This window comes from Coptis chinensis, chromosome 2 (genome assembly GCF_015680905.1).
Source record: "Coptis chinensis isolate HL-2020 chromosome 2, ASM1568090v1, whole genome shotgun sequence".
In the NCBI taxonomy this organism is placed as follows: domain Eukaryota; kingdom Viridiplantae; phylum Streptophyta; class Magnoliopsida; order Ranunculales; family Ranunculaceae; genus Coptis; species Coptis chinensis.
Genome location: NC_141457.1, coordinates 91,829,054 through 91,854,392, shown reverse-complemented (window position 1 = coordinate 91,854,392; position 25,339 = coordinate 91,829,054). Strand labels below are relative to the sequence as shown.

General features: G+C 36.0%; 2 protein-coding genes across 2 annotated transcripts; one reads left to right on the top strand and one right to left on the bottom strand.

The window, feature by feature from the left end:
• Window positions 1–12,882: 12,882 nt before the first annotated feature.
• On the bottom strand, window positions 12,883–16,679 carry LOC147518941 (protein FLX-like 1). Its single transcript, XM_086590628.1, is given in 6 exon segments — window positions 12,883–13,189; window positions 13,284–13,360; window positions 14,044–14,207; window positions 15,831–16,122; window positions 16,125–16,429; window positions 16,541–16,679. Coding segments are annotated over 5 exon segments (906 nt in total). The 5' UTR covers window positions 16,408–16,429; window positions 16,541–16,679; the 3' UTR covers window positions 12,883–13,099.
• Window positions 16,680–16,740: 61 nt separating this feature from the next.
• On the top strand, window positions 16,741–24,984 carry LOC147518940 (uncharacterized). The gene is made up of 4 exons (XM_086594042.1): window positions 16,741–17,448; window positions 17,517–17,523; window positions 17,960–18,073; window positions 24,898–24,984. The coding sequence occupies exons 1-4, from the start codon at window positions 16,919–16,921 to the stop codon at window positions 24,982–24,984; spliced, it is 738 nt and encodes a 245-aa protein (XP_086450168.1). The 5' UTR covers window positions 16,741–16,918.
• The last annotated feature ends 355 nt before the right edge of the window (window positions 24,985–25,339 follow it).

The window sequence follows — 25,339 nt, the reverse complement described above, 5'->3', positions numbered from 1 at the left end:
GTATCTGCATCAATGCATCATATTAACTTACGGAACAAAATTGCAAGTGGGCGCACATCAAAATGCTTTATCGGTATTTGGTCGAGCACAAATTGACGCTATATCGAAAAATGAACAATTAATATTCATATATGTTTTGGGTATGAACATTTATTGTTCATATATGTTTTGGGTATGAACAATCAATGTTCATGTCTGTTTTGGGTATGAACATTTATTGTTCATATATGTTTTGGGTATGAACAATCAATGTTCATGTCTGTTTTGGGTATGAACATTTATTGTTCATATATGTTTTGGGTATAAACAATCAATGTTCATATCTGTTTTGGGTGTGAACATTTATTGTTCATACCTATTGTTCATAACCATTAAGTATGTGGTACACATATCAATCTTTGTCTATCCATTGGTTGCCCAGGTGTGTTTACCAGAACTTTGTCATATCTCATTTCTTAATTTTCAATTCCATTGTTTTAAAATGTGTCCACCTGCTACAAAACAGAAACGTCCACCAAACTTTGCAGTTATGTGCAGGAGCTTTTGATTATCTCTTCTTAATCCCAAGCAAAGAAAATATTACTTTGTGAGTATCCTATATATGTTTTGGGTATGAACATTTATTGTTCATATATGTTTTGGGTATAAACAATCAATGTTCATGTCTGTTTTGGGTATGAACATTTATTGTTCATATATGTTTTGGGTATGAACAATCAATGTTCATGTCTGTTTTGGGTATGAACATTTATTGTTCATATATGTTTTGGGTATGAACAATCAATGTTCATATTTGTTTTGGGTTCATGTTTTTTTTATGTATGAACACGGATTGTTCATACCTAAAGAAGGTATGAACCCTAAACCCTATACCTAAAGAAGGTATGAACAATCAATGTTCATATCTATTTTGGGTGTGAACATTTATTGTTCATATATGTTTTGTTCATAGCTAATGTTCATAATTGGAGTATGAACAGTTATTGTTCATATCTGTTTTAATAAACAGTTGATGAAGAACAACTATATAGTTGATTGAGAAGCTATATATGTGATAAAATATATGAAGAAATGGTCACACCGCAAGCTATATATGTGATAAAAACACCGCAAGATTCAATCCAGACTCCTTATCAAAACTGCAGGTATGCAAGTAATACTTACATCTCACAAATTACGTCTTATTTTTCTCCGGACAATTTCTCGAGTCATGGTTAGCTATCTTTCCACAGTTTCTACACATTCTTCCTGGATTGTTTAGGGCTATCTCCCTAGGGGATTTCCATCTCTCCACATTCTTCTTCCTCCCTTTTGTTTGAGAAATGTTGGGATTCAAAATCAATATCTGAAATAAAGATTTCGAAGTCAAAATCAAATAAATTTTTATATCAAATTAAACATTAAACACTAAACCTATATCAAATTAAACATTAAAATCAATTAACCTTTGTGAGGTATCAATCAATGCTCTTCAACGAAAAGCTCTTCATTATCTCTGCGACTCCTTCATTTGGAAGTTTCATTCAACTTTGAAACTCCAATAGACATTTCACCCATCTTTTCTATAAAATATGAATAAGCCTCAACACTATTCCCCTCAGATCGTAAGCCACTTGAGAAGCAACTTTGATACAATGCGCCACTCTCAAAGGTTCATGGTTTTCATGGCCGACCACTAATCCAAAGATTATCAAACTCCGCTCTATCGTGTTTTGCCTTTTGCATCCCACCGATTTAAAAGAAAATGCCTTGGAATCTCTTCGATTTCATAACGCTGAAAAATCTTTAACATGTGACCACAAAGTAACCCCATAAACTGAAAATACTTACATTCACAGTCTCCCTCTAAGGTTCTTCTATTAAAACTCACTTTCCAAACGGACTTCTTCTGCGGGTCTCTGAATTTTACCATGTAGCTTCCGATTCCATTGTCGACAATCTCGTCCCCATCAATTTTGTACTCCATCTTTGCCTTCTCTAATTGCTCCTTAAATTTATTGAATGCATTAATTGTATAGACCGACGCAGCATGCATAAGGAGAAAAGCATCTTTAGCCACAATTCGTGAACTATGCTCGGTGCGGTAATCATAATCTCTTTCATTCCTAGCAATCAAAGCCAAAGACCTCTCATTACCATGTACAAACTCCATTAGCCTAGTTGTCGAATTTACGAATTGGTCATAATGAGAATTCATCGATTCACTTCTCCCAGTTGTATGCATACATACCAAAAAATGTGTTTACCGAGATAACAAGGAACCCATCTCTCCATTATATTATACATTTATGTCAACCAAGGATTTTCAGGCAACTCATTATTCTCTATTATTGTACGCCATCTTCTTTCAAAATCACTAATCCTATACGAGAAAGAAATAGTGTTCTTCAAATCAGTTACCAGTGTCTCAATTTTAGTAAATGACAACTTCTCTTGAAATTTTTGCATAATATGCCAAAGACAGTAACGATGACGAGTATTAGGGAACACTTTGGCAATGGCTGCAGTCATCGCTCTATCCCCGTCGATGATGATGATGCGGTTTGGCGACGACCACCCATGGTCGCAAGCCGGTGCCCTTAAACAACCATATGAATGTATCTTACGTCTCATCAAGTAACAACGCACAACCAAACTGAATCGAATTTGATATGATGGTTGACTCGATAAAAGGGGCAAAAGGCATAGAGTATGCATTAAAATGCGATATGTGGTATCAAAAGAGACAACATCCCCAAAATACTCATCGCACTTTCGAGACCTCCATCAAACCGAGGAAAAGTTTACTGCAGTCCCATTTTCATCTAGATCAATAGCATAATAGAACCGAGGATCCTCGGACTCTTCTCGCATAAAATATCTAAGCCGCACGGCGGTTGCATCACCTTCTTTAGGCATCTTTCTAGTCAAACCATAATGATGGTTCCAAAGAATCCTTCTTTTGTAAACCCAAGTTCTTCCCCATTAAACACTGCTGCGACCTTTCCGGCCTGGGTAATCCATTTTCACTAAAATCTCAGTCCAACCTCTTTGCCGCAGGGCATATTTTTCTTCGATCTCATACAATTTCTCTTTCTTTGGACTAACCAAACCCGTGGCTATGTTCATTTTCAACGCAGACTTACAGAGTACATCTCTTCGTGTTTTCTTTTCATAATCGCATTTTAGCGGGGCAACTACACTTGACAAAGGTTTCGTATTCTTAGAAACACCCACTTCTCCCAATCGCTCTCTTATAGACCCCTTCACGTCGCAAAACCATTAAACAACCCGTAGCAAAATCCACACATTTTTCCTATCCGTCGACCGAACACGAAGTCTCAAATCCTCTTGTAGACCATATTGTTTGTAGTAAGTCTTTGCGTCGTCAACACTATTAAAAATCATTCCTACAAATGGAGCAACTAGTTTATGCTTTTCTCTATCGGGGGATTTATTCAAGAAGACCAACAACTACATCTTCGTTGATATCGATTGTTATATTTTTCTGCCGTTGACTCCATACATGCACAATTTTGGGTGATCTAACGGTTGTGTATTAGCGATAAATCGGCTGCAGGAAATTAAAATATAAAAATTAACATCCGCCAATAAACACAACCTAATAAAATTACCATACAAGTAGTTAATAACACAATATATTTTTAAATAACTAAGAAAACATACCTTAAATCGAAAATGAGGGTTTGAAATTGGTCCAAAATTTGAATGGGGGTTTGATTTGTTTGAATTTTTGGTTGAATAATTAGGGTTTGATTTTGATTAATCCGATTTGTTTAAATAATTTGGGGTTTGATTTTGATTTTGAATCCAATTTGTTTAAATAATTTGGGGTTTTGTTTGAATCAAGATAGTAAGTTTTGTTTTGGAGACCGATATAGTGATTTTTGAAATATCAAAATATCGAATATCGCGGCTTAAGGCTTAAAGTTGGTTTCTGATATTAGTTTAGATGATCTAACGATCTAACGGTCAAAAATTGGTTGTTCGATGGCTATCCGAAAATTGGTTGTTCACCTAGCCTAACCGATATATATATATATATATATATATATATATATATATATATATATAGTAATTCTCTAAAAAAATAGCTACTTAAGTTAACTTAAAATAAATATGTAAGTAAAACTTCACCTATAAAATGAAGAGTCTTTTTGAGTTATCCCCCCAAAGATATGTTGAGTTTTGTGTTTAACCCCCAAAATTTCAATCATCACAATTAGACCCCCAATCTGTCTCAAACCTCTAAAAACACTGTTCATTTTTTTCCCCAATGCCCAAACTACCCTTTCAAGAAAATTGCGAGAGCAAATTATTTTCCCCCCAATTAAAGATGGCCCACTCCAATAACTCAAAATAACTTAAATTAAAACCCCCAACTTAGGGTTTTATTTTGCTTCTCACTCTATTAAGTGAGTGATTATCTTTTCTTTTGTGATGAAATTGGGTTCTCAAGGCCTTGAGGTTTCTAGACAAGGTCTAGGATGTATGGGGATGTCGGCATTTTACGGTCCTGCAAAGCCCGAATCCGACATGATAGAACTAATTCACCATGCCATCGATACAGCCATTACTTTCCTCGACACATCCGACGTGTACGGTCCATTCACAAATGAAATCCTTCTAGGCAAAGCTCTCAAAGACATTCGCAACAAAGTGAAGTTAGCTACAAAGTTTGGTCTCCATTTCGCGGATGGGAAAATTAGCATACGTGGAGATCCTGTTTATGTTAGAGCAGCCTGTGAAGCTAGTTTGAAGAGGTTTATGTCTAACCCCGGTTTAAATCGTAATGCCATTGTGGCTGGTATAAAAAACGCGCTCGCACGTGCTTTGGTTCCATATTAACCCCTAGCCGGACGAGTTAGAGTTGGACCGGATGGTAAGAATCTCGAGGTGGTATGTGAGTCACAAGGTGTAATGTTTATTGAAGGTGTATCTAAAGATATCACAATCGCTGACTTGGAACATGCTCCATCTCATTGTTTGCAGTGGAAAGACTTTTTGACCAAACCCGTGGATGATGATGTTGTATGCGAGGATGGTGCGCCACCTCTTGTTGTTCAGCTGACTTGGCTGGCTAATGGTGAAGGTGCTGCAATTGGAGTTGGAACTAGCCATTGTCTTATGGATGGAATTGGTACTGCCCAGTTTCTCAACTCGTTTGCTGACTTGGTTTCTGGACGACGAGAACCTGATAATTTTCAACCAAAATCGGTTTGGGATCGTCATTTGCTCGATCCAACACAAATGAGTCTTCATACTCGCAACCTCGAGTTTAACCTAATCCCGGACATTTCAGGGTTTTTCGCCACGTTCGGTAGTGAAACTATGTCTCCAACATCAGTTGTTTTTTATAAGACGAGGTTAACTAAGTTGAAAAAACTAGCTTCCTTAACTGGTCAACACAGTGAGCTACCTTTTTCGTTTACCTCATTTGAGGTACTAACAGCTCATGTGTGGAGAAGTTGGGCTAGATCGTTGGATTTGCCTTCGGAACAAATATTACGGATGCTCTTCAGCGTTAACATACGTAACCGATTGAAACCAAGTTTACCTGAGTTGTGAAATAATTGTTTATTGGAGTGGGCCATGTTTAATTGGGGGGAAAAATAATTTGCTCCCGCAATTTTCTTAAAAGGGTAGTTTGGGCATTATGGAAAAAATGAATAGTGTTTTTAGAGGTTTGAGACAGATTGGGGGTCTAATTGTGATGATTGAAATTTTGGGGGTTAAACACAAAACTCGACATATCTTTGGGGGGATAACTCAAAAAGACTCTAAAATGAATTCAAAACTAATTTTTTGTGGTTGTGAAACACTCACCATAAAGATCATCTTCACAAAAAATTTCACCATTCGTTTGGAAACATTTAACATAGATAAAAATTGTTGCCATCTTTCAAAGTTAAATCTAACATCTAGAAATGTTGAGTTTTTGCAATAATTTTTTTGTTAATGTTGGAGGTTTTCAAATGAACTAAAATTTGATGGATATGATTTTTACAGTGAGTATATCTTATCCACAAAACATTAGGATAGAATTCATTTTATAGGTAAAGTTTTACCTACGTACTTATTTTAAGTTAACTTAAGTAGATACATTTTAGAGAATGACTATATATATATATATATATATAATTATCATTCTCTAATTATTTTTAAAACAAATAAATATATATAATAACAATAATAATAATAATAATAAAATCTAAGATTTAGGCATGTTTATCTACAACAGTACAGCTTGAAAATACTATTAGTTTATCAAAGTACATTCTGTTTTTATTTCTGTTCCAGTCATTGGGGATTTTGTTTTTGTACTTAAATGAGGCGGTATAATCAAATGAGTAATATGCGTGTGTGTGTGTGCGCGCGTGTGCGTATATTAATATGCATTGATGCACTTCATTCCTATATAGAAAACAAGTGTTAATGTTGCATCTCAATATGCCAGCCCGGCCTGCTCATATTGCAAAAATGTTTAGTCAACATCAAGTTTGTGCTTAAATTCAAATCTCAATGTGCTTAATCAAATAGCTAGTAGAACATGTGAATTTGTTAATAGCTCTCATCATAAACTGTGATTCTGATATCTTCCTGATAAAAAATATATACTGCAATCATCTGAATTAATTGTGTTTTTTCTGCATGTAGTACAGTATATATAAGCTCTTGATTGTATCCATACCTTCACGGTAGAACAGTACATATATTGTGTTATTGCATTTATTAATGAAAACAATATATTGATGGCTTATTGGGCAGTAAGTAACAATAAAGTCACCCTGCTGTTCATGGCTCTGAGTTTTGTGTTGGTTTTTAGCTATGCTTGTTAGTTGATTACTCATTGTGCATCTATTGTTGTTCCTTGTTCGACTTAGCTTGTGGTATATATATACAAAGAGATTTCTTGTAGTATTAATACATCACAGCATTTTTACTGTTTGGCATATATGCATAAAGCTTTCTGTTAGTGCTAATAACTTGGAGTTGACAGAGTGATTTCTAAGATACATCATAAAACTGTGTTTAGTGGTCTTCGTTGTCGTGAATATCATATCTCCCCTGATCGAGATTGGATTCTCCTACCAGACTAAGGAGTCACCTACTATTCCAATGTACCCCTGACCTATGCAACCAATAATTCTCTTCTTAATTTATTTTTGTCCGTACCCAGCCTGATATCAATGTTGTGTAGGTTAGCGAAAAAAAATATATATATATCAATGTTGTGTATCCGTTTGATGAATAGTACGTGTTCAATCCTTACTCCCAAGTTACCAGATAATTGTAGCAACTGCGTCTGTGATCGATCTCTCGACCCCCTCAAAGCTAGCGCACATAACTTAGCTAAGTTTGTCACTTTGACAGCACTGATAGGAATTGAAGTTTGTCATTCTGTTAGTAATATAGCAAAGAGCTTTTTGCATAGAATGTTGCATTATCGCAAATTTGTTAGTTATTTTGTTACAACTTATAAGTTTCGAATGTGAGAATTCAAGTTTAGCATGCATAATTTACTAATTGTGATAGGCTCAATTAGCTCGATCATTGATACGTGACGAAGGTTGTTCTGTGCCTAAACACATTGCTAGTTTTTACTTGCTAATTATTATAAGTTACCCTGAATTAGAAGTGCCTATACAAACTTACTTTATTTGCAGTTATATACTTCAAATTGGACTTCAACTGGGCATGAATTTGATAATAGTAGTCGATGGAGGATTAAAGCTATTGTTTTATTGTTCTATACAGTAGCAAGCTCTACTCTACTTGGTAAATCATGAAAATGATGAAACATCATTTTACACTGCCGTCAATATCTGCTCTCACCTACCTACCCAGAATCTTAGAATAGTAGGATCTTCCAAGGGCTTGATCTGTTTGAGTACACCGTACCACTTTGAATCTTTTTATATTTGTAATCCTATTACAGGAGAAACCTTGGAGATCCCTGCACACACCCGCCCCGGTCTTGGTAAATGGCGCAGAACCTCTAATCCTTCTCCTAATGGATTTGTCTACGATTAAAAACTTAACACATACAAGGTAATTCATACTGGCGTCGAGGATGAAGGGGATGAATTTCCTAGCCGAATGGGAGTTGCAGTTTATACTCTAGGTACTGGAATATGGAAAAGGATAGATGACATACCTTCTAGTTTTTCTCCAGATATGATAACAACTCAAATTTCATTTTGATTAGTTCTCCTTCAGAGAACAATTTAGAGTTCAAGAACTGTGTTGGTGCTATAGACTTACGCACTGAAAAATTTGCGGCATTTGAAGCATCTCCTTGGGAATCAGAAATCCAACTAAGAACCCTATCATTATTAGGTGACGAGCTTTCTGCGGTCGATAATAGATTGGTTGGCCATATTCTATTATGGGTTATGAAAGATTATGGAGTGAAGGAGTCTTGGACTAAAAAGTATGTTATCAGGAAAGAAACCAATGAGCCATTGTCATATTTTGACATATTGAGGATAATGAGGAGCGGGAGTATATTATTTCATGGTCATAGAACTCAAGGTTATTACGATACCATAAAAGAAGAGTTCAAGCATGTTGCCATTCATGGAATTCCAAGTAGGACCAGACCGTATTCAGAGTCACTTGAAGGAGTTCTTCATGTGGGGAGTCTCATTTCACCAAGAAGTTTGGTTCTGCAACAACACAAGTAAACATAGCCAATGCAAACTAAAGTGTTCAATATAGGTGCATGATTTTTTTGTTTCCTCTAAAAATAAAGTCAGGCATGATGCATTGATGCCAGAAGTGAGAAGCCACCAAGTGAAACACTGCATGACTTCAACCATATCGACCTCAGGGCGTTTGCCTAGTTCATGAACCGTGCTGCTGCACTTGTGAGTTGAAGCATCATATAGTGTAGAAAATAGATATTGGATTGCAGACTCCCGTGTGTGCCCTCACTAATGAACCAAATCACAATCAGAACTCGTTGAAACAGAGTTTAATTTGAAAGAGACTATGTTTTATGTACGGAGTGTTCAAGAATCAGGAGAATGATGTTCTGCTCGTCTTAAGCTGTTCTCTAATTTCGTGAGTCACTACTATTTATTTTTTTAACTCCATTGCCCAGTAATGAGATAGTTTTTTCCCTCATTGCAGCTGTTGTGCAACAAATTCTAATATATACTACGTTCAGAGAAGTAAAATCACGAAATTGGAAGTTGTACGAACAGATAAGGATGTGGTAATTCTCTCTTGATGAATACTTTAAGAAGTATCCAAGTACCACCAATTGCAATGGCTAACTTAGCACCATATCTAGATAGCATTTCAAGAATTAAGAAACGACGTTTTGGCCAACTTACCCAATCTCTACAAACCATCATGTATATTATATATATAGGCTCTAGTTTTGTCAGACCTATATGCTTTGTTTCCTTTCAGCACTAATCTACAGTTCTACACTAGCAAATATGTTTAGTAAAGATACAAAATTTGCTGCAGCTGCGAAAAAGAATAATGAGAAGTAAAAACTTCAACCAGACTGGCATATTTGTTTCCTTTGCGATGGTTTAAGCCGGAGGGCTAGACTTGTGGACGAATAGACAAATGCAATAAACCATATTGGATTGTCATCTCCATGAGAACCAGACACAAAACTACAGCCAAAAGGATGATGCAGAAATCTCTGAAAGTATAGCGAGGGACCCTTGAAGCTCAACCAGTGGCAGGTACAAGATTCCAGGTGACTTTTGGCTATTAGCATAGCTAGAGAATAATGGTGACTACCTGAAAACAACTAGGCTTCTCATTATCTGATTTACCAGCTAATTAATCTAAAACATCATATTCCACCGCTTTTTTAACTACAAAATGTGACGAAATGGAATAGCTCAATAAGAACAAAGATTCCATTCTCGCAGGTGAATGAATAAATACACACCTGATTCAATACTGGTGCGTGCTAACAGCAGACCGCAGGTTTTGCAGAGTTTTCTCCTTAAAAATGAAGTGATTAAGACGCCAAATCTGTAAATAAAAATATCGCGGAGTTTAGAGTACTTTCGAATGTATTTACCAAAAAAGAACTCAATAGTACCACATTCAACAGTTATGTTTCATGCAAACAAAATATTAATGAAATATATTTTCTTAAACATCAAATAAACAATCATCAAGTACAGAAGCATGTCAACACAGCATAACACTAGAATTTGAATCATGATTTAGGAGCAAAAATATTTGAGTAATATACACAAAAAAACTTCAATAATCAAACAGAAACAAAAAGTCCATTCATCCTACATTCATACATAATAGTTTACAACGACAAAGAATCTCATTTGCTTACAAAGATTTTAGAAGACTTTGCTGTTCTAAGTTTCTCACACTACTGAAAAGCTGATATATATATTTTGGCTCGGTAAAGCTGAAATTGTGGTCCATGGAATGGTTTACACCATGCATTCAATTATTGCCAAACGATTAACACGAGAAGTACGAAAGAAGCTAGTTGTGGGTAGATTATTATTTGAAGAAACTATACCATAAGAAACCTGTGTTTGTACCTTCTTCCTGAAAGATCAGTCTCAAACCAAAAAAATTGACTACATACAAAAACAAAACCTGACAACGATAATGTGATGTATTTTTTTTTTGTATATATCTGCAAAGGATTTATGGCCGTCTTATATAGATATGTATAACAATCATATTCACACAGACAGACACAAACAAAACATGCTGTACAAAACACCATAACAAACTAATATATATACCAAACAGCTCATCTTAAACAACTATTAGAACCACGCCTGTCCAATGGACAATGAAGGGGCTCCGATGGAACTCTAGAAAGCACTGGCTTGGTTTTTGGAGATTGTGACCAAAATTTCTTTCCCAGACAGCAGGTTTTGGACTAAAGTCTGTGGTAATAACTCCTGCATACTATACCGTCTAAGCTAGTTGGCACCTGCAGCGGTGACCAACTCAATTCACTTTACATGTAATGACACGTTATGTAATAGAAAGCATGTGAAGGGCAACACTAAAGAGAAGGAAAAGATCATTGTTCACACATGGTGGAGAAACAGTGAAAGTAAATCGGGAAAACAATTGCCGCTTTAGTGGGGCAAAGTCATAACTACGGATGTATGAGGCAATCCACAACAATTACATCTATAATATGGTCCACTTTCTCTTTCTTCTCTCCCTCTCAATATTTGTGTATGCATATAAAAATGCGGTACACTTGTGCTAGAGCAGGTGCCGAAGGCATTTATAGAAACATTAAGCACAAAATTAGATGTGAAAGTGGGGGGCTGTAGGTACAGAAAAGTAGAAAACCACTAGGTCCTTTCTTCTGAAGGAAGTTAAACATACCTAGCACCTAGTCCATTTTTTATACAAAAGCAATAATCATAAAAATATGGGCAAACTTTACTCAACCATGACAACAGTACGGAATATACTTTATCACATGCAAACACGGCAATGCTATTGTTCATAAAAATAGCAAGAGACATAGATAACTATAACTAGTAGTGGTATTTTTAGACGGTGACAGCACTTACTTGACTGAGAATCTGTGGCTTCAGACGGTGAAACTATCTTGCCAATCAACAGCATTTCCAAACGGGCACAGTACTTTCTTCTGTACTTCTAATGGGATGTGACTTGGACAGAATCTAATAAGCTTCCCTTTTCAAAGTCCAATCCCATACATTGATTCTCAAAAACATCAGACAATTCAGAAGAAAGATGCATGACAGACTAATCAAAGCTAGAATCAGTAGCTTGATCCATTTACTGTCCTCGTCATTCGCATATTTGTGAGTCCTCGGTCAGCACTAAGCTGAATTCAAAGTTAATAATGATTTCCCATACTTCCATCTGATTAGGGTGATAACACATCCCAGGCTATTATTTGGTAAACTTTGGAAATATATTCATATTTCTAATTAAGAAATTTTGCTTCTTTAACTGGTCAAACAAAATCTAAACCGTTCGATGATGCTTCCAGAAGCAACAGTGGAACTACTACAACCAAGTTGACTTCATACTCTAAGACCCCCAAACACGTAAACTTTCCTCTAAGAACAACCTAAATTAATCTAAAGCTGATTGAGATTGACAGTTATCACAACAATGAACAAACACAACTATATGCTATGATAGCAGTATACTTCCATATGCCTATTGTATCCATATCCACAGGATATGACATCGATTTGAGCACTCAATATTTCTTAGAAACTTTTACCCGTATCCTTTGTACCCATGAAACGTTAATCAGAAAAAATTAGTAGTCCTAAAATTATATTACATCTAATATGATTGTAACTACAATAACAAAAACTTAAGACGAAAAGCTACACCTGTAACCCGATACAGGTATTTTCTTATCTATAGGATAGGACTATAGTCCCATATAATAGACTTTAACACAATTTTCTTCAAAGACTGGTTGTCCCTCAATTTTTTAATATTCAATCAAATCGAGAAACTTAAAATACAAGATAATATAACTAATAAAATAAGAACCCGCGTCAGTACCTGTCCGTATCCAGGTATCATAAAATATAGAAAAAAGTACCAGCCTAAACAATATACATAAGGGCAAAGTAAGGTAGCAATCTCATGAGAGATATAGCTCACATAGGATCAAACAACATAATTACCAAGTCTCTTTACATCCCTAGAAGATGTATTAAAAACATTGTTAAAAGAGGATCTACAGACCCACCATATTGGTGCCAGAAACAGCAATGTAATGCATGATTTTTTGTTTATATAAATAAATGAATAAATAAAAGCAAGCTCATTCTATCAGCAGCAGTAAAATAGAACATAAACAATCAAGCTAAATTGATCAGATACCACGCAAGCATGCCTTATAGAGAGATGTACCACAAGAATGGACATAGCATATAGCTAATATAAAATGCCACTTCCTGAGAGTCACAATCATATCCGAAAAATTAACAACATTAAGCACATTTGCGATTTTGTCATTCACAATAAAACCTTACGACCCAACATGTGTAACTATCAAATTTCAGCCTAAGGTACCAGTATATAGGTCAAGGTACCACAGCTTAGCATTGGCATTGCGTTGAACTTGTCAGCGCCCAGGAGCTCGCTGCATGTCGTACGCGCTCCAAGCACCCGGTCCTGGTCCATATTGGGGAGCACCTTCCGCACCACCTTGGACCTGAGATTTATGATAAAAGGAAAACATACATTACGAACAAACTAAAGTTGCTATGGATTAGGTACCAAATATGAAATACCAATAAGTAACTTACAGGATTCATTCCATAGCCAGAACTATAAGGATTCCCTGCATATCCAGTTTGGGGATTGTTGTAAGTTCCACCATAACCTGCAAGATGAAAGAAGACAACCTTGGTATGCAAATAATTCAAGCTCAGATAAAACAGGCAAAAGAAAGATGGAAAAAGAGCAAATCAGAGGCTGAAAAAAGACATTGTGATCATGATGAAGCTGCAGTTCATTCCAGAACCTAACCCTAACTGGTCCCGCACCAAAACAGTTGGAGCGAGGTCATGCAGTGGGAACATTCACCTTATATGGGAGCTCATAGAGAGTATACCCCATGTCCCCATCTCATCATCCACTGCACGCCCTTGGGTACAAAGTCTCTTATATAGGAGTTTCTTGAGCCATCATGTAGATAAATGACCACTCCCTCTTAGGGTTCTTGACTTTGTTCAAACACAACTGCCTCATCTAAATGAGGTAGTAGTCTTCCTCTTAAATCCTAAGACTCTATTGTCAGCTGATGCATTTGTGGTACTCCAAAGCCAAGAGGTCATCCTCCAAAGGTTCTTATGAATTCTTTGCTTAACAAAATCAATACCAAGTCATTTATATTTCGTAGATTTCAGTGGACACATCAATTTTATGGGTGGAAAACAACCTAACCCTAATTAATTAAATGGTACCCCACAAACCCTAACCCCATTCCCCACCCAAAACAGAAAAGGTTAAACATAATCAAGTTTAAACCAAATCTACAGTTCCTACACAGTCGTGAAGACAAACCTTGATTCCCAACAGCAGCTGTAGCACGGACCCTCTTTTCAGCATTAGCAACCTCTGCACGCAGCTTTTCCACCTCACGAGCCATTAATATCAGATTCTTCTCCATGGCTTGACCTTGCTCATAGTTTTCAGCATGTCCTTTCCTTTCATACTCAATGGCAGCCCTGCATATTGAAATGTTTCTTAGCAACATAGTATAAATTTCACATAAAGGTAAAAATAAAACTCAAAGGGGTATTAGTTATAGTTCGGCCCTCTGTGTTACTCTGTATGAGACTCTTTTGTTTAAGTACTTCTTGACGACTTCTCCAAGGTGTGAGAGCGACTCTCACCTTAACCTTTTTTTCTATTTTCACATACTATATGGATCTATCAGTTAGTAAGCGACTCAATTAGGAGCATCGTGGATGGCCTCTTATCTGTTGGCCTCTCTTAGAAGCTTTGTTCCTTTCTCCACCTTGGACCTTTTTATCCATATAAGAAATCATTTCATGTAATGGAGGAAAGCCTCAGAGGCTGTGAGTCTCAGTCTCGGGATATCATGCATATGAATGTACAATTTGAGACAATAATTGAATTATATCCCATCATGTAGGCAGATGCGTGTTATTGCAGAAGGGGGGGAGTGTCTTGCTTTGTTCTTTTTTTAATTTTGGCTTTTTTTGAACCATCACATCCTACTTTGTACTTGTCTTACAAAACAAAGTCAATTAAGGAGACAATCTCTCCCCAAATATAACTTATAAGTAGAACTAAACAGACCTGATTATTCCCTCTTATCTAACAATTATTCTAAAGTTTTCAGCTACGATTTTGTCACGCAACTGCAGTGACCTTATACCCTTATGTGATGTTTTATGCCGATATTATCCAGGAACTAGCAATTACATTGATAAGAAAGAGAGTTAAAACAGTAGAATAAGCAACTACACTTACGTAATAATCAATAGCAATTCAAGCAACATACATGATGCATGTAGTCCGCTCTATGCAATATATCCATTGGAAATACAAGTCTCAAAAGAAATACCCTCCACGTGATGTTTCATGCATTGAGATAGAGCCAATTTTTGGCCTAATGGACATAGAAAAATGAATTCCAAAACGGTGGGCCTTGGCGCAACTTAACGTTGTCCATTGCGACATGGGCATTAAAAGTTGGAAATTCAGAAATAGTCTCTTCTGATGCAAGTCCACTTCTAGAAATATACATAGATACACTGTATCCTAGCAAGATCAGTGGAATTCTCCATCGTCATGGCCAGATGCTGGATACGCTCTCCTTCCCATCTCGAGGGAGAGCTGTAACTGAAGACTCAATAAGCAAGGGAGCCAACGGAAGAAAGCCTCTGCATGCATCTAACCCTCCCTATACCCCACAGTGGCAAGAGCCTTGTGCACTGGCTAGCCCTATTTATACATGTGTTCTATATAGTCAGTTTGGTCCAGTTAGTAACACTCCCACACCAGATACTTTTAAGTAACAATAGGCTAAAACACTTGTTCCTGAAACTAAATTATCCCTTAAAACCCTATGCTACCCATCATGGTTTCACACAGGTAGCTCTCCATGCAACAAAAGGGGTGGGTTTCATTTAAGTAGTGAACAGTCTTAAATTTTATCAATGTCGCAAATTTAAGTCAATTCAACTACCTACTCTGAAGAAAGGGGCTTCCTTTCAAGTTTCTCAATATCGGAGTGCAAAGTAAACAACACTAGTGATCTTCTCTTATATAACTTCTACCAGCACATTATGATTAAACAAAGTAATGAGAAGAAAAAATACCTTGCTCGCTCTAACTCCTGTTTCATCGTCTCAACATCCGCTTTCAATGCAGGCACTTGCTGTAAACCGCGATTCGCTCTAGTCAACTCTTGAGTGAGACCTTGAACTTGCACCGTAAGCTCTTGTCGACCAGCACTGAGCTTTTGAACATCATTTCTAACTTTACCAAGCTCAGCTTTCATAGCTTCAACACCATGTAAATCAGCCTCCATCTTCATAGACTTCTCATAAACTTCTCTCAACTGAACATCTTTCTCTGCACGCATTGATCCCGCAATATGACTCATTCTTTTAATTCCAAATGTGCTGCTTCCACTTCTTGTTGCAATGCAACATGAGTTGCAGCTAATCTTTGATTATCAACTAATAGTCCTTGTATTTCTTGATGTTGTCCCGCAAGCCTTTCTTCGATAAAAACTGGGTGTGGGGGTGGTGGAAAATGACCACCACCTCCTCCACCCCCTCGTCCAAATTGCGCTTCACGCATTTCCTCAAGTAGTGCTGGATGTGGCATTGGTCTACCAAATTGTGGTTCATGCATTGGTGGTCCTTTTAATTGCCCTCGGCTCCTCGACATGTCGAAATTATTATATCACCCCCTATTTTCAACATTTATTATAAACATGTGTAAATAAATAATCACTACAAACCAAAATGCGTATATTAAAATAAGTAATAATAATAAGGGCAAAGTGGGAAAGTTAATTAACCTTTTTTGTTTTTTGGAGCGTGAATTGTGAATTCTTCCAAGGAAAACGAGGACAAGGATCAAAACCCTAAAAAAGTTTTGTTTCTGTGAATGAAGCTGGAGGTCTTATTTCGGGCTTTGAAATGGGCCTTTTTGTTAATGGGCCTGAAGGTCCAGTAGGAAGAACTTAGGCCCAATAATCGAAAGTGGGAAGTAATAGAGGTGAACGTCACGAGAATTTCACCAACAGAAGAGAGGTTAGTTATTATAGTTATTTAATTCACCACATGAAATTTAGTTCGAGCAATTAAATCTCTATACATATAGTCTTCTCAACAACAATCGTACAATTTACATCTGAAGTCTGCACTTCTTAGTTCTTATTACATGTTAACAAGTCATGGAAGCGTTGTGGAATTTGGAAAAGAAATGGAAGTTGTCAAACCAAGAAGCAGTACTTCTCTTTGTGTGTACTGCATTTGCTGTAATTGGATTGTGTTCTACTACTATACTTAAGAGAAAGAAGAAGAAGAAGACACGAGGGACGAAACTTGTTGATGAAGAAACAGGTGCTGGTAATGGGATTAGTAGTACAATGAGTTTGGAATCAGAATCAAGTGAAGGGCCGACGAAGAAGTTATTGATGGATTATATGAGATGGAGTGAAAGAAGTAACTGGGAGGATTTGGAGAGCGGAAGTTGGCGACGTAATCCACCTTTACTGCTAGGAAGTTGTGGAAGTGAGTTGGAATTGGGATGGAGGAGTCATGATTCAGCTTCACCAGTGTGGCAAAGACCGATACTAATGGGAGAAAAATGTGAACTACCGCGATTTAGTGGACTAATTTTATATGACGAGCGAGGAAAACCACTTCTTCATTCTGATGCTGAAAGATCAGAGCATGTTGTGACTACTCTCAGGGACCTGCTGTAGTAGTTTTTTTTTCTACTAAGTTGCAACTTTTTTTGCATCTTCTTATTTTTTGTTTAATGTACAGTAATAATGTAATTGCCTAGTGACTTGTTTTTTTTTTGTTTTTTTGTTAATGTGCCAATATCCGACGAAACTAAATGATGTTAACGTTCACTGCACACAGAGCATTATAAAAGCGGCTGGCAAAGACATGATGATAAAATCCCATTGTTCTTTTATGACCTCCATAGAGTGATTTTGATTTTCGTTAAAATGTCCCATGGCCAAATCAATGGAACTATAAAAAGCAAGAACAATTCAAACCAGAATCAAGTCAATCAACCAAGTACATGGCACATTGTCCCTGCATGAACACCCGGATGAGGTCTCATGTTTGGGCCTTCTTATTACTACTCAAACTGAGCATAAATGTGTACTTGACTCGTGTCAGCATTTACAACAAGAAGGGTTTGATGTTAGCTATTTACCTGTTGGGAAAGATGGTATATTGGATCTTGATTTGTTTAGGAATACGATGAGAAAAGGATAAAGGGTTTGCATGAAAGGTTGTTGAATGGTATTAGAAGTAAGATTGATGGTGTTGTGGTGAATGGAAGCACTGAGAGGAGGTTAGGTATGCAGGTAACTTGAACATTTCGTTTGCTTATGTTGAGGGGGAAAGCTTGCTTATGGGGTTGAAGGAGGTTGCCGTGTCAAGTGGGAGTGCTTGTACTAGTGCTAGTCTGGAACCTTCTTATGTCTCGAGGGCTTTGGGAGTAGAGGAGGATATGGCTCATGTTAGAAAAATGGATTTGCTTTGCACAAATCCATCTTTATATATACTAGAATGGTGCACGTGCTATGCACGTTTTTATATCTCCTCTCATCCTACCATTTCTCTCTCTTCCACGTGTCCATCAAAAGCCCCCAACAACTTTTCTCTCTTTTAGATAGGGGTAAATTAGGTAAATAAATAAAAAATAGAGGGGGCAAATAACAAATGACGAAGTAACCAAGAGTTACATAAAAAATTAATAAACTATCATTTCATGGATCAGCTAGCTATCAGCGTTCTTTAAAGTATTTTAGATATAATAGCAGTTCCTTTTGGAGTGCTGTGAGGGTGTCCACGTAGGCTAATTTTAAGTACCTTATTAACTCACGAGAAATCAGGAAAGGCAAAAATTACTCACGTAAAATAAGGAGTAAGGAGAGAAATAAAAAGGAAATAAGGGAGAGAAAAAGGGAATTATACATTGAGTAACCACAAATAAGATTCTAAACCCCACGAGTCCCTCAAAACTCCGAGACCAAAAACTCTGAAAAAGGAAAAAATTGAGGTGGTCGCACGATTAAACCTTCTCACAACAGCCTCTCTCACATCTCCACTGTGGTGCTTCTCTTTGATCATCAAACTGAGATGGTTGCAAGACACACTGATTTAAGAAAGGAAGTTGTTCTTTGGTTAGGCATGATATCTTTTCCAACTTCTCCGATTGATTCTAGGGTTATCCCAAGTTTTCCAAAATTGGTCCTTCAATTGTTAGCTGGCAGAGATTAATGGATGAAAAGATAAAGAGCAAGCAGAAGCTGCACCGGTTCTCTCGCACTCCCACGTCTCAGATTCCTCTAATGAAACTATACTTAAATAGTTGTTCTTTCTCTTTCAAAATGAATTATATAATCACAGTGGCTCTTTATCTTCCCCTAAGAAGAGGGCCCCCTCTGGAGAATAGTTCTTGATGATAGTAGTTAGCGAGTCTCAGTCTCGAGTACGCTATTAGTGAGATCTTATTCTGCCTCAAGCTACCGCACCCCAATTGAGAACCTTCGCCTTTCGATTGGTCGGTCGAGCTCTTCACCGTTTGCTTGCTGGAGAACACTAATTAGATTACCTTGGAGCTCGATATGCTACAGAAGCAGGAGAGGTTGGCCCACCTGGTAGAGGTTAAGAGCTTGGTAATCGAAATTTGTCGAGATCGAGATAAAGATCCAGAGCCAGACTAAGACGTTTATGCACTCACTTATGCTGGAATGGATCCAGGCCTAGAGTTGCTCTCACTTGCTATTTGCTGTTTCTAGAGTAGATTACTCACTATTAAGCACAAACAAGCAAGCCAGGCAAAGAAAGCAAGAAAGGAGCAACCTAAAAATAATAGTAGGTCAATCTGGTCCAATGGTTGTTCACAACTAACCACAAGGATATAGGGACTCTATATTTCATCTTCGGAGGGGTTACAACCTTAGGAGGAGATCCCCTGGACTTGCAATAGGTTTGTTTGCATTAGAAATTAATTTTCTCTATAGGTTATTTAATGATAGTGGACCTTCATTAATTTTACATAGGATGATGTCAATGAGATATGGCTTAACAACTTCAAATGTTGATTTCAAAAGGAGCTTAAATGATTTAGAACCGGGTCCTTTAGGAGGTGTTGCTGCTTTTCCTGTACATGATTATACATGTTTCCTTAGTTCAGGCCAAATTAATACCCTGACCGAGTTTTTTAGATAATGAGGTTACCGTGTTTCTATTCCATAAACAATAGTAAGCTTCATTTTACGACTTAATCATTTGATCAGTGCACACCTTTTTGTTTACTACCTAAAAGTTAGTGGTTTCTGACATTATTTCTTATAAACTAAGATTTCGTTCTTCTGCGTGGACTTGGAATTGGTTAGTTTAAGAACCTAATAAAGTATAAGAGAACCTCTCCTGTTTGGGACAATTAATTTGAACCTTGCTAAGGATTTAATGATTTGTTGCTCTCCGCACCATTGTACTTTGATCATCAATATGCTTTATACACCGATTTGCATTGACCTTTACGTGCCATATTAAACTGTCAATTTGGCATCATAATGAGCTTACCGTGATTTTTAGATAATGAGTTTACCGTGTTTCTATTCCATGAACAATAGTAAGCTTCATTTTATGTCAATTTGATCAGTGTAGACCTTTTTGTTTACTACCTAAAAGTTAGTGGTTTCTGACATTATTTGTTATAAACTAAGATTTGGTTTCTGACATTATTCCATGACTTAATCATTTGATCAGTGTAGACCTTTTTGTTTACTACCTAAAAGTTAGTGGTTTCTGACATTATTTGTTATAAACTAAGATTTGGTTCTTATGTCAATTTGGCATCATAAGCTTCATCGAATTATTTATCTGTATCCCACGACTTAATATAAAGATTCTTTGTGTCTCTGTGCGGTGAAGGACTTTTAGGAGCTCGAGCTTTTAGTTTCTCTTTTACTCAAAAGTCAAAACCCTTCTCTAATTACCCAGATTACCCGATCATATCAGGTATGACTCCTCTACTTTCTTTATACTCTTCTTCTTCAATTCATTTTTACGCGGATAGCTTTTCTCAGTTTCAAGTTGATTACCTTGAACACTACCCTATGTAGCTCCTCATGTTCCAAAAAAACATATAATTTTTTATTGGAACTTTTGTGTTTTGTGTTTCATTTTGTTTTTCCTTTGTGGCTATGGGATACATTTTTCCTAATGATATTTTTTGTGTGAAAACAGGCTTTAGTCCCACCTGTTACTCTGCATCCATACACTATGGCAATGGTCAAATGTGTTTAGGTATGCTTTTATGGTTTTTGCACTAATAAATTCCGGCTATGTAGTACCTTTTACATTTTCTGTATGTGTGTGATTTTGTGTTTGTATGGTTGCTGAATGTGGGGGACTTCAGGGATGTTTTACTTGAATGGAGCGGGGGATTTGTATATATATATATATATATATATGATATGCATGGATGTGTTATTAGCCCTCTCATTATAGTATCATACCTACTATTGATTTATATCAGGCTATATATGAATTGTCTAATGAATGAGTATGAACTTCTATTATGATTAAATGAATTTAATCTAAAGAAAATTAATTTGTAACAAATGAAGAGAGAAATGTCATACGTAGCAGGAGCAAGAAATTAAACAAAGCTGATATGACCCAAATTTCTGGAGTCCAAATTTATGTTTTTAAAACAGTAACATATGGAAAAAGAGATTTATAAAATTAGCTAATGAATTAACGAGAAATCAGAAAGTGAATGTAAATACATTGAGCTAACCTCAAAAAATAATTAATAGAAAATTGGAAATTGGACGCAAATGCATTGAACTAACCACAAAAAATAATTTACAAAAAATCGGGAATGGGATGCAAATGCATTGAACTAACCCCAAATATTAATGGACGAGAAATTGAAAACGGGGCGCATTTGCATTGAGCTAACCTCAGAGAATAATTAACATAAAATAAAAAACTGGATGCAACTGCATTGAAGAATGATTAAAAGGAAATCGGAAACCAAATACAAATGCAACGGAAACTAGATGTAACTGTATCGAACTAACCTGAAAAAATAATTAATGGAAAATCAAAAACTAGATGCAAATACATTGAACTAACCTCAAAAAATAGTTAATGGGAAATTAGAACCATAAAGAATAATTAACGAGAAATCGGAAAAATGATACAAGTGCATTGAACTTAGGGGTGTGCATGGGTACCCAATTACAAGAAATTGAACCGAAATCGGAATCATTTATAGCAGTTATGGGTCTTAAAATGTTAGACCCATTAAAAGTGGGTCTTCAAGAACCGAAACCATTTGAACTGAATAGTAAAAAACCAATGGGTACCCGAACCAAAACCAAAACCGATTATTATGATTTTCATGGATAGGTTTTTTCTTTTTATAGAGAGTAGAGTTTTCACATTACAAGAAATTTGAATGAGCAATTAATATAATATAATATTCATATCTCATATCTCATAGTAGCAAATATTTTTCAGAATAATTTATATAACGGCACCCGTTCGTAGGACGGGTTCAAAAACTAGTTGAGATATGAATGAGTAATTTGTCTCCTGAGTTACCCCACTTAAGATGAAATGGGTTTCTCTTGAAACAGTACGTAAAGTGAGAAAAACTTTTTCGAAAAGATGCACTGGTTCGAAACATTACATTATGTTGAAAATGTATGACCTTTCGAAATGTGTATTGGTTCGAAACAGTGCATCATGCCGAAAAGGTGTGACCTTTCAAAATAGGCAATGGTTCAAAACAGTGTTTTATGCCGAAATTGTGTGTCTTTTGAAAACATGTGACTTTTCAAAGAGTTGCTTACTTTTTCCCAAGAGTCACTATGTTATTTCGAAGAGGCACCACTCACCTATAAATAGTGGATGAATTTGGAGAGAAAGACACATCATATCACACAGAGTTCTGATCTTTCTCTTCTCCCTTTGTTCTTAGTCAAATACTATGTTGTGTTCGCTGAGTCTATAGAATTGGAGTGCTAGCTTTCTATAGAAGAAAATATGTTCTATCTTGGGAGACAGTTTCCTATCAACCTTCAAGCACCGTGAGGGGGAAAATCTGTCTTAAGTTTTTGAAAAATCTGTCTTAAGGACATAGTGAATCTTCACTAGCCTCGGATTTAATAATTGGTAAATTAAATTTATTAGTTGAACTAAAGGTTTGTTCATGATATATTTGTTATATCAATTTGATTTTCTTGTTTACTTAACAATAAGTATATTTTTGGAATAAGTTTCCTACAGCTCATACAGCTATCAGGTTTAGCATTGGGAGGTTCACTACAGAGGCTGAGGTTGATGGTGCAGTGGAGCTTACTGTGAAACAAGTGGAGAAGTTGAGAGCAATGTTTTGAAAACCGAACCTGTGATCGAACCGATTTTTGTTAAAATGGTTCAACCATGGTTCGACTCATCGGTCGGACCGAATGATGTTTATTTAGCAAATTTTTAATAATTACAATAATAAAATGAATAAATACATGTTTTAATTCAATATTAATTGGTATTATATATCAAAATGAATTTTTTATATAAGAAACACATAGTAGTATGTTGGTTTGGAGTTTGGACTATCTTGTTTAGGTGCTACGCCATAGTTTAAGCTTAGACCGAGGGTCCAACCAAAAACTCAAATTATAACTGACCCGAACCGAAAATTTATCGGTTCCGGATAGGGGGTGCGTGTGGTGTGGGGGCAATCGGGGTGCGTGTGGGGCAGTCGGGGTGAGATTAGAAAAGCTCCACTACTACTAACTAATTGCCTACAAAAATCTTCAAACTATAAGAATTTGCACCCCCAATTTTTTTTAGCAAACTTCCACTACCGCACTCCTAAAATTTTCACAACTATAGTGAGAATATAATAATAATAAAAAATAGTATGAAAAAAAAACTAATAAAAAACATTCCAATAAACCAACGTTTTGTTTTTACTTCTCTTTTTACCCTTAGAAAATTATCATTTATCATTTATTTTGAGTCCAAAACAATTAAAGAGAGACAAATGTGACTTTGAAGGTTTGATGGGTTAATGAGACTAAAACAAATAGCCAAAGGCCTAAATAATTATAATCACTCATAACAAACCCGTAGGCTCTCCCTCATTTCTTTCACTCTCAATTCTTAAACAAGTAAGCGTCAGACCTTAGCCCAAACAAAAAACAAAAAACAAAATCAAATTCATAAAAGACTTGTGACGTAACTTGTTGCACGCTTGTCCTAATTACTTGTAAAACTCGTTATCATTATCAATAAAAATTTACACTTAAAAAAAACAAAACAAAACAAGATAGTTTTTTACTTTCAATGTTAATTTTTTATAGTTTTCTCCACATGATAGTATGGTTATATAGACTTATAGTATTATAGGAAGTTAACAATTTGTTGAATTGTTATAGACTTGTGGATTAGATTATGTAAATATATATAGACATATCGTTTGTCCTAATTATTTGTAAAACTCATTATCATTATCAATGAAATTTTCACTTAAAAAAACACAAAAAAAAACAAATATATAACAAAACAAGGTAATTTTTTACTTTCAATGTTAATCTTTTATAGTTTTCTCCACATGATAGTAGGGTTATATAGACTTATAGTATTATAGGAAGTTAACAATTTGTTGAATTGTTGTAGACTTGTGGACTAGATTATGTAGATATATATGGATATAGTAGTATCAATTAATGTCTTAAGTGCTTAAGTAGTTAACTTTGTCAGTCAATATTAAATTTTTAGTAGTCAACGCACTTTAGTTTTGTAATTGAAATAAATGCATAATTTTGTTGATATTTATTGTTTAGACTTTTTGACAAAAAAAAAATTAAAAAAAAATTGCATGCTTTTATTTTTTTTTGGGGGGGAGGGGCACATAATCTCGCACCTCCTGGTTTAGAATCCTGGCTCCGTCCCTGTACACAATCAAGATAAACATATTTGAATCAGAAGATATGGAGAACATAACTAAGTAGACATCGACTGCTCTGAAGTGTGGGGCATCCCAGATAATAACCAGCCCATGGGCCCAAATGCAGTGTTTTCTATTTCAGTATGTTTCCTTTAATAATAAGAAATTGATCGATTCATGAATAATAAGAAATTGATTTGATTGCAGGTTTATGAATTGGAACTTGGAATTTACTTTGCTAAAAAGGAGAATGCTGATTTGAAAGAGGAGAATGCTGAGAAACTCCAAAGTTGAAGATGTTGGAAGTTATTTGGAGAAGCTGTTGACAATACCTAATGTATTTGTTCTAGAGGACAATCCAAATGGAAGGAAGAGGCATCTTTTTTCTTAAACAATTGTTTTTTGGTAAACAAGAAGAGATGTGATGAGGAAACATTAGTGCAGGAGATGTTTAAGGGTGTGAGAGAATTGAAGATCTCCTCTGGTGGTTGTGTATGTCCCACATTTGATAAAATCCATTGCATACTATATTATCTTTTCATATCTTACTTGCATATTCCTGTTTGGACTTGGTGTGATGTCATGTTGTAGAGTGTCTATGGTTGTTGATACTGATGATTGATTATATATCACTCTCTGGTTATATATG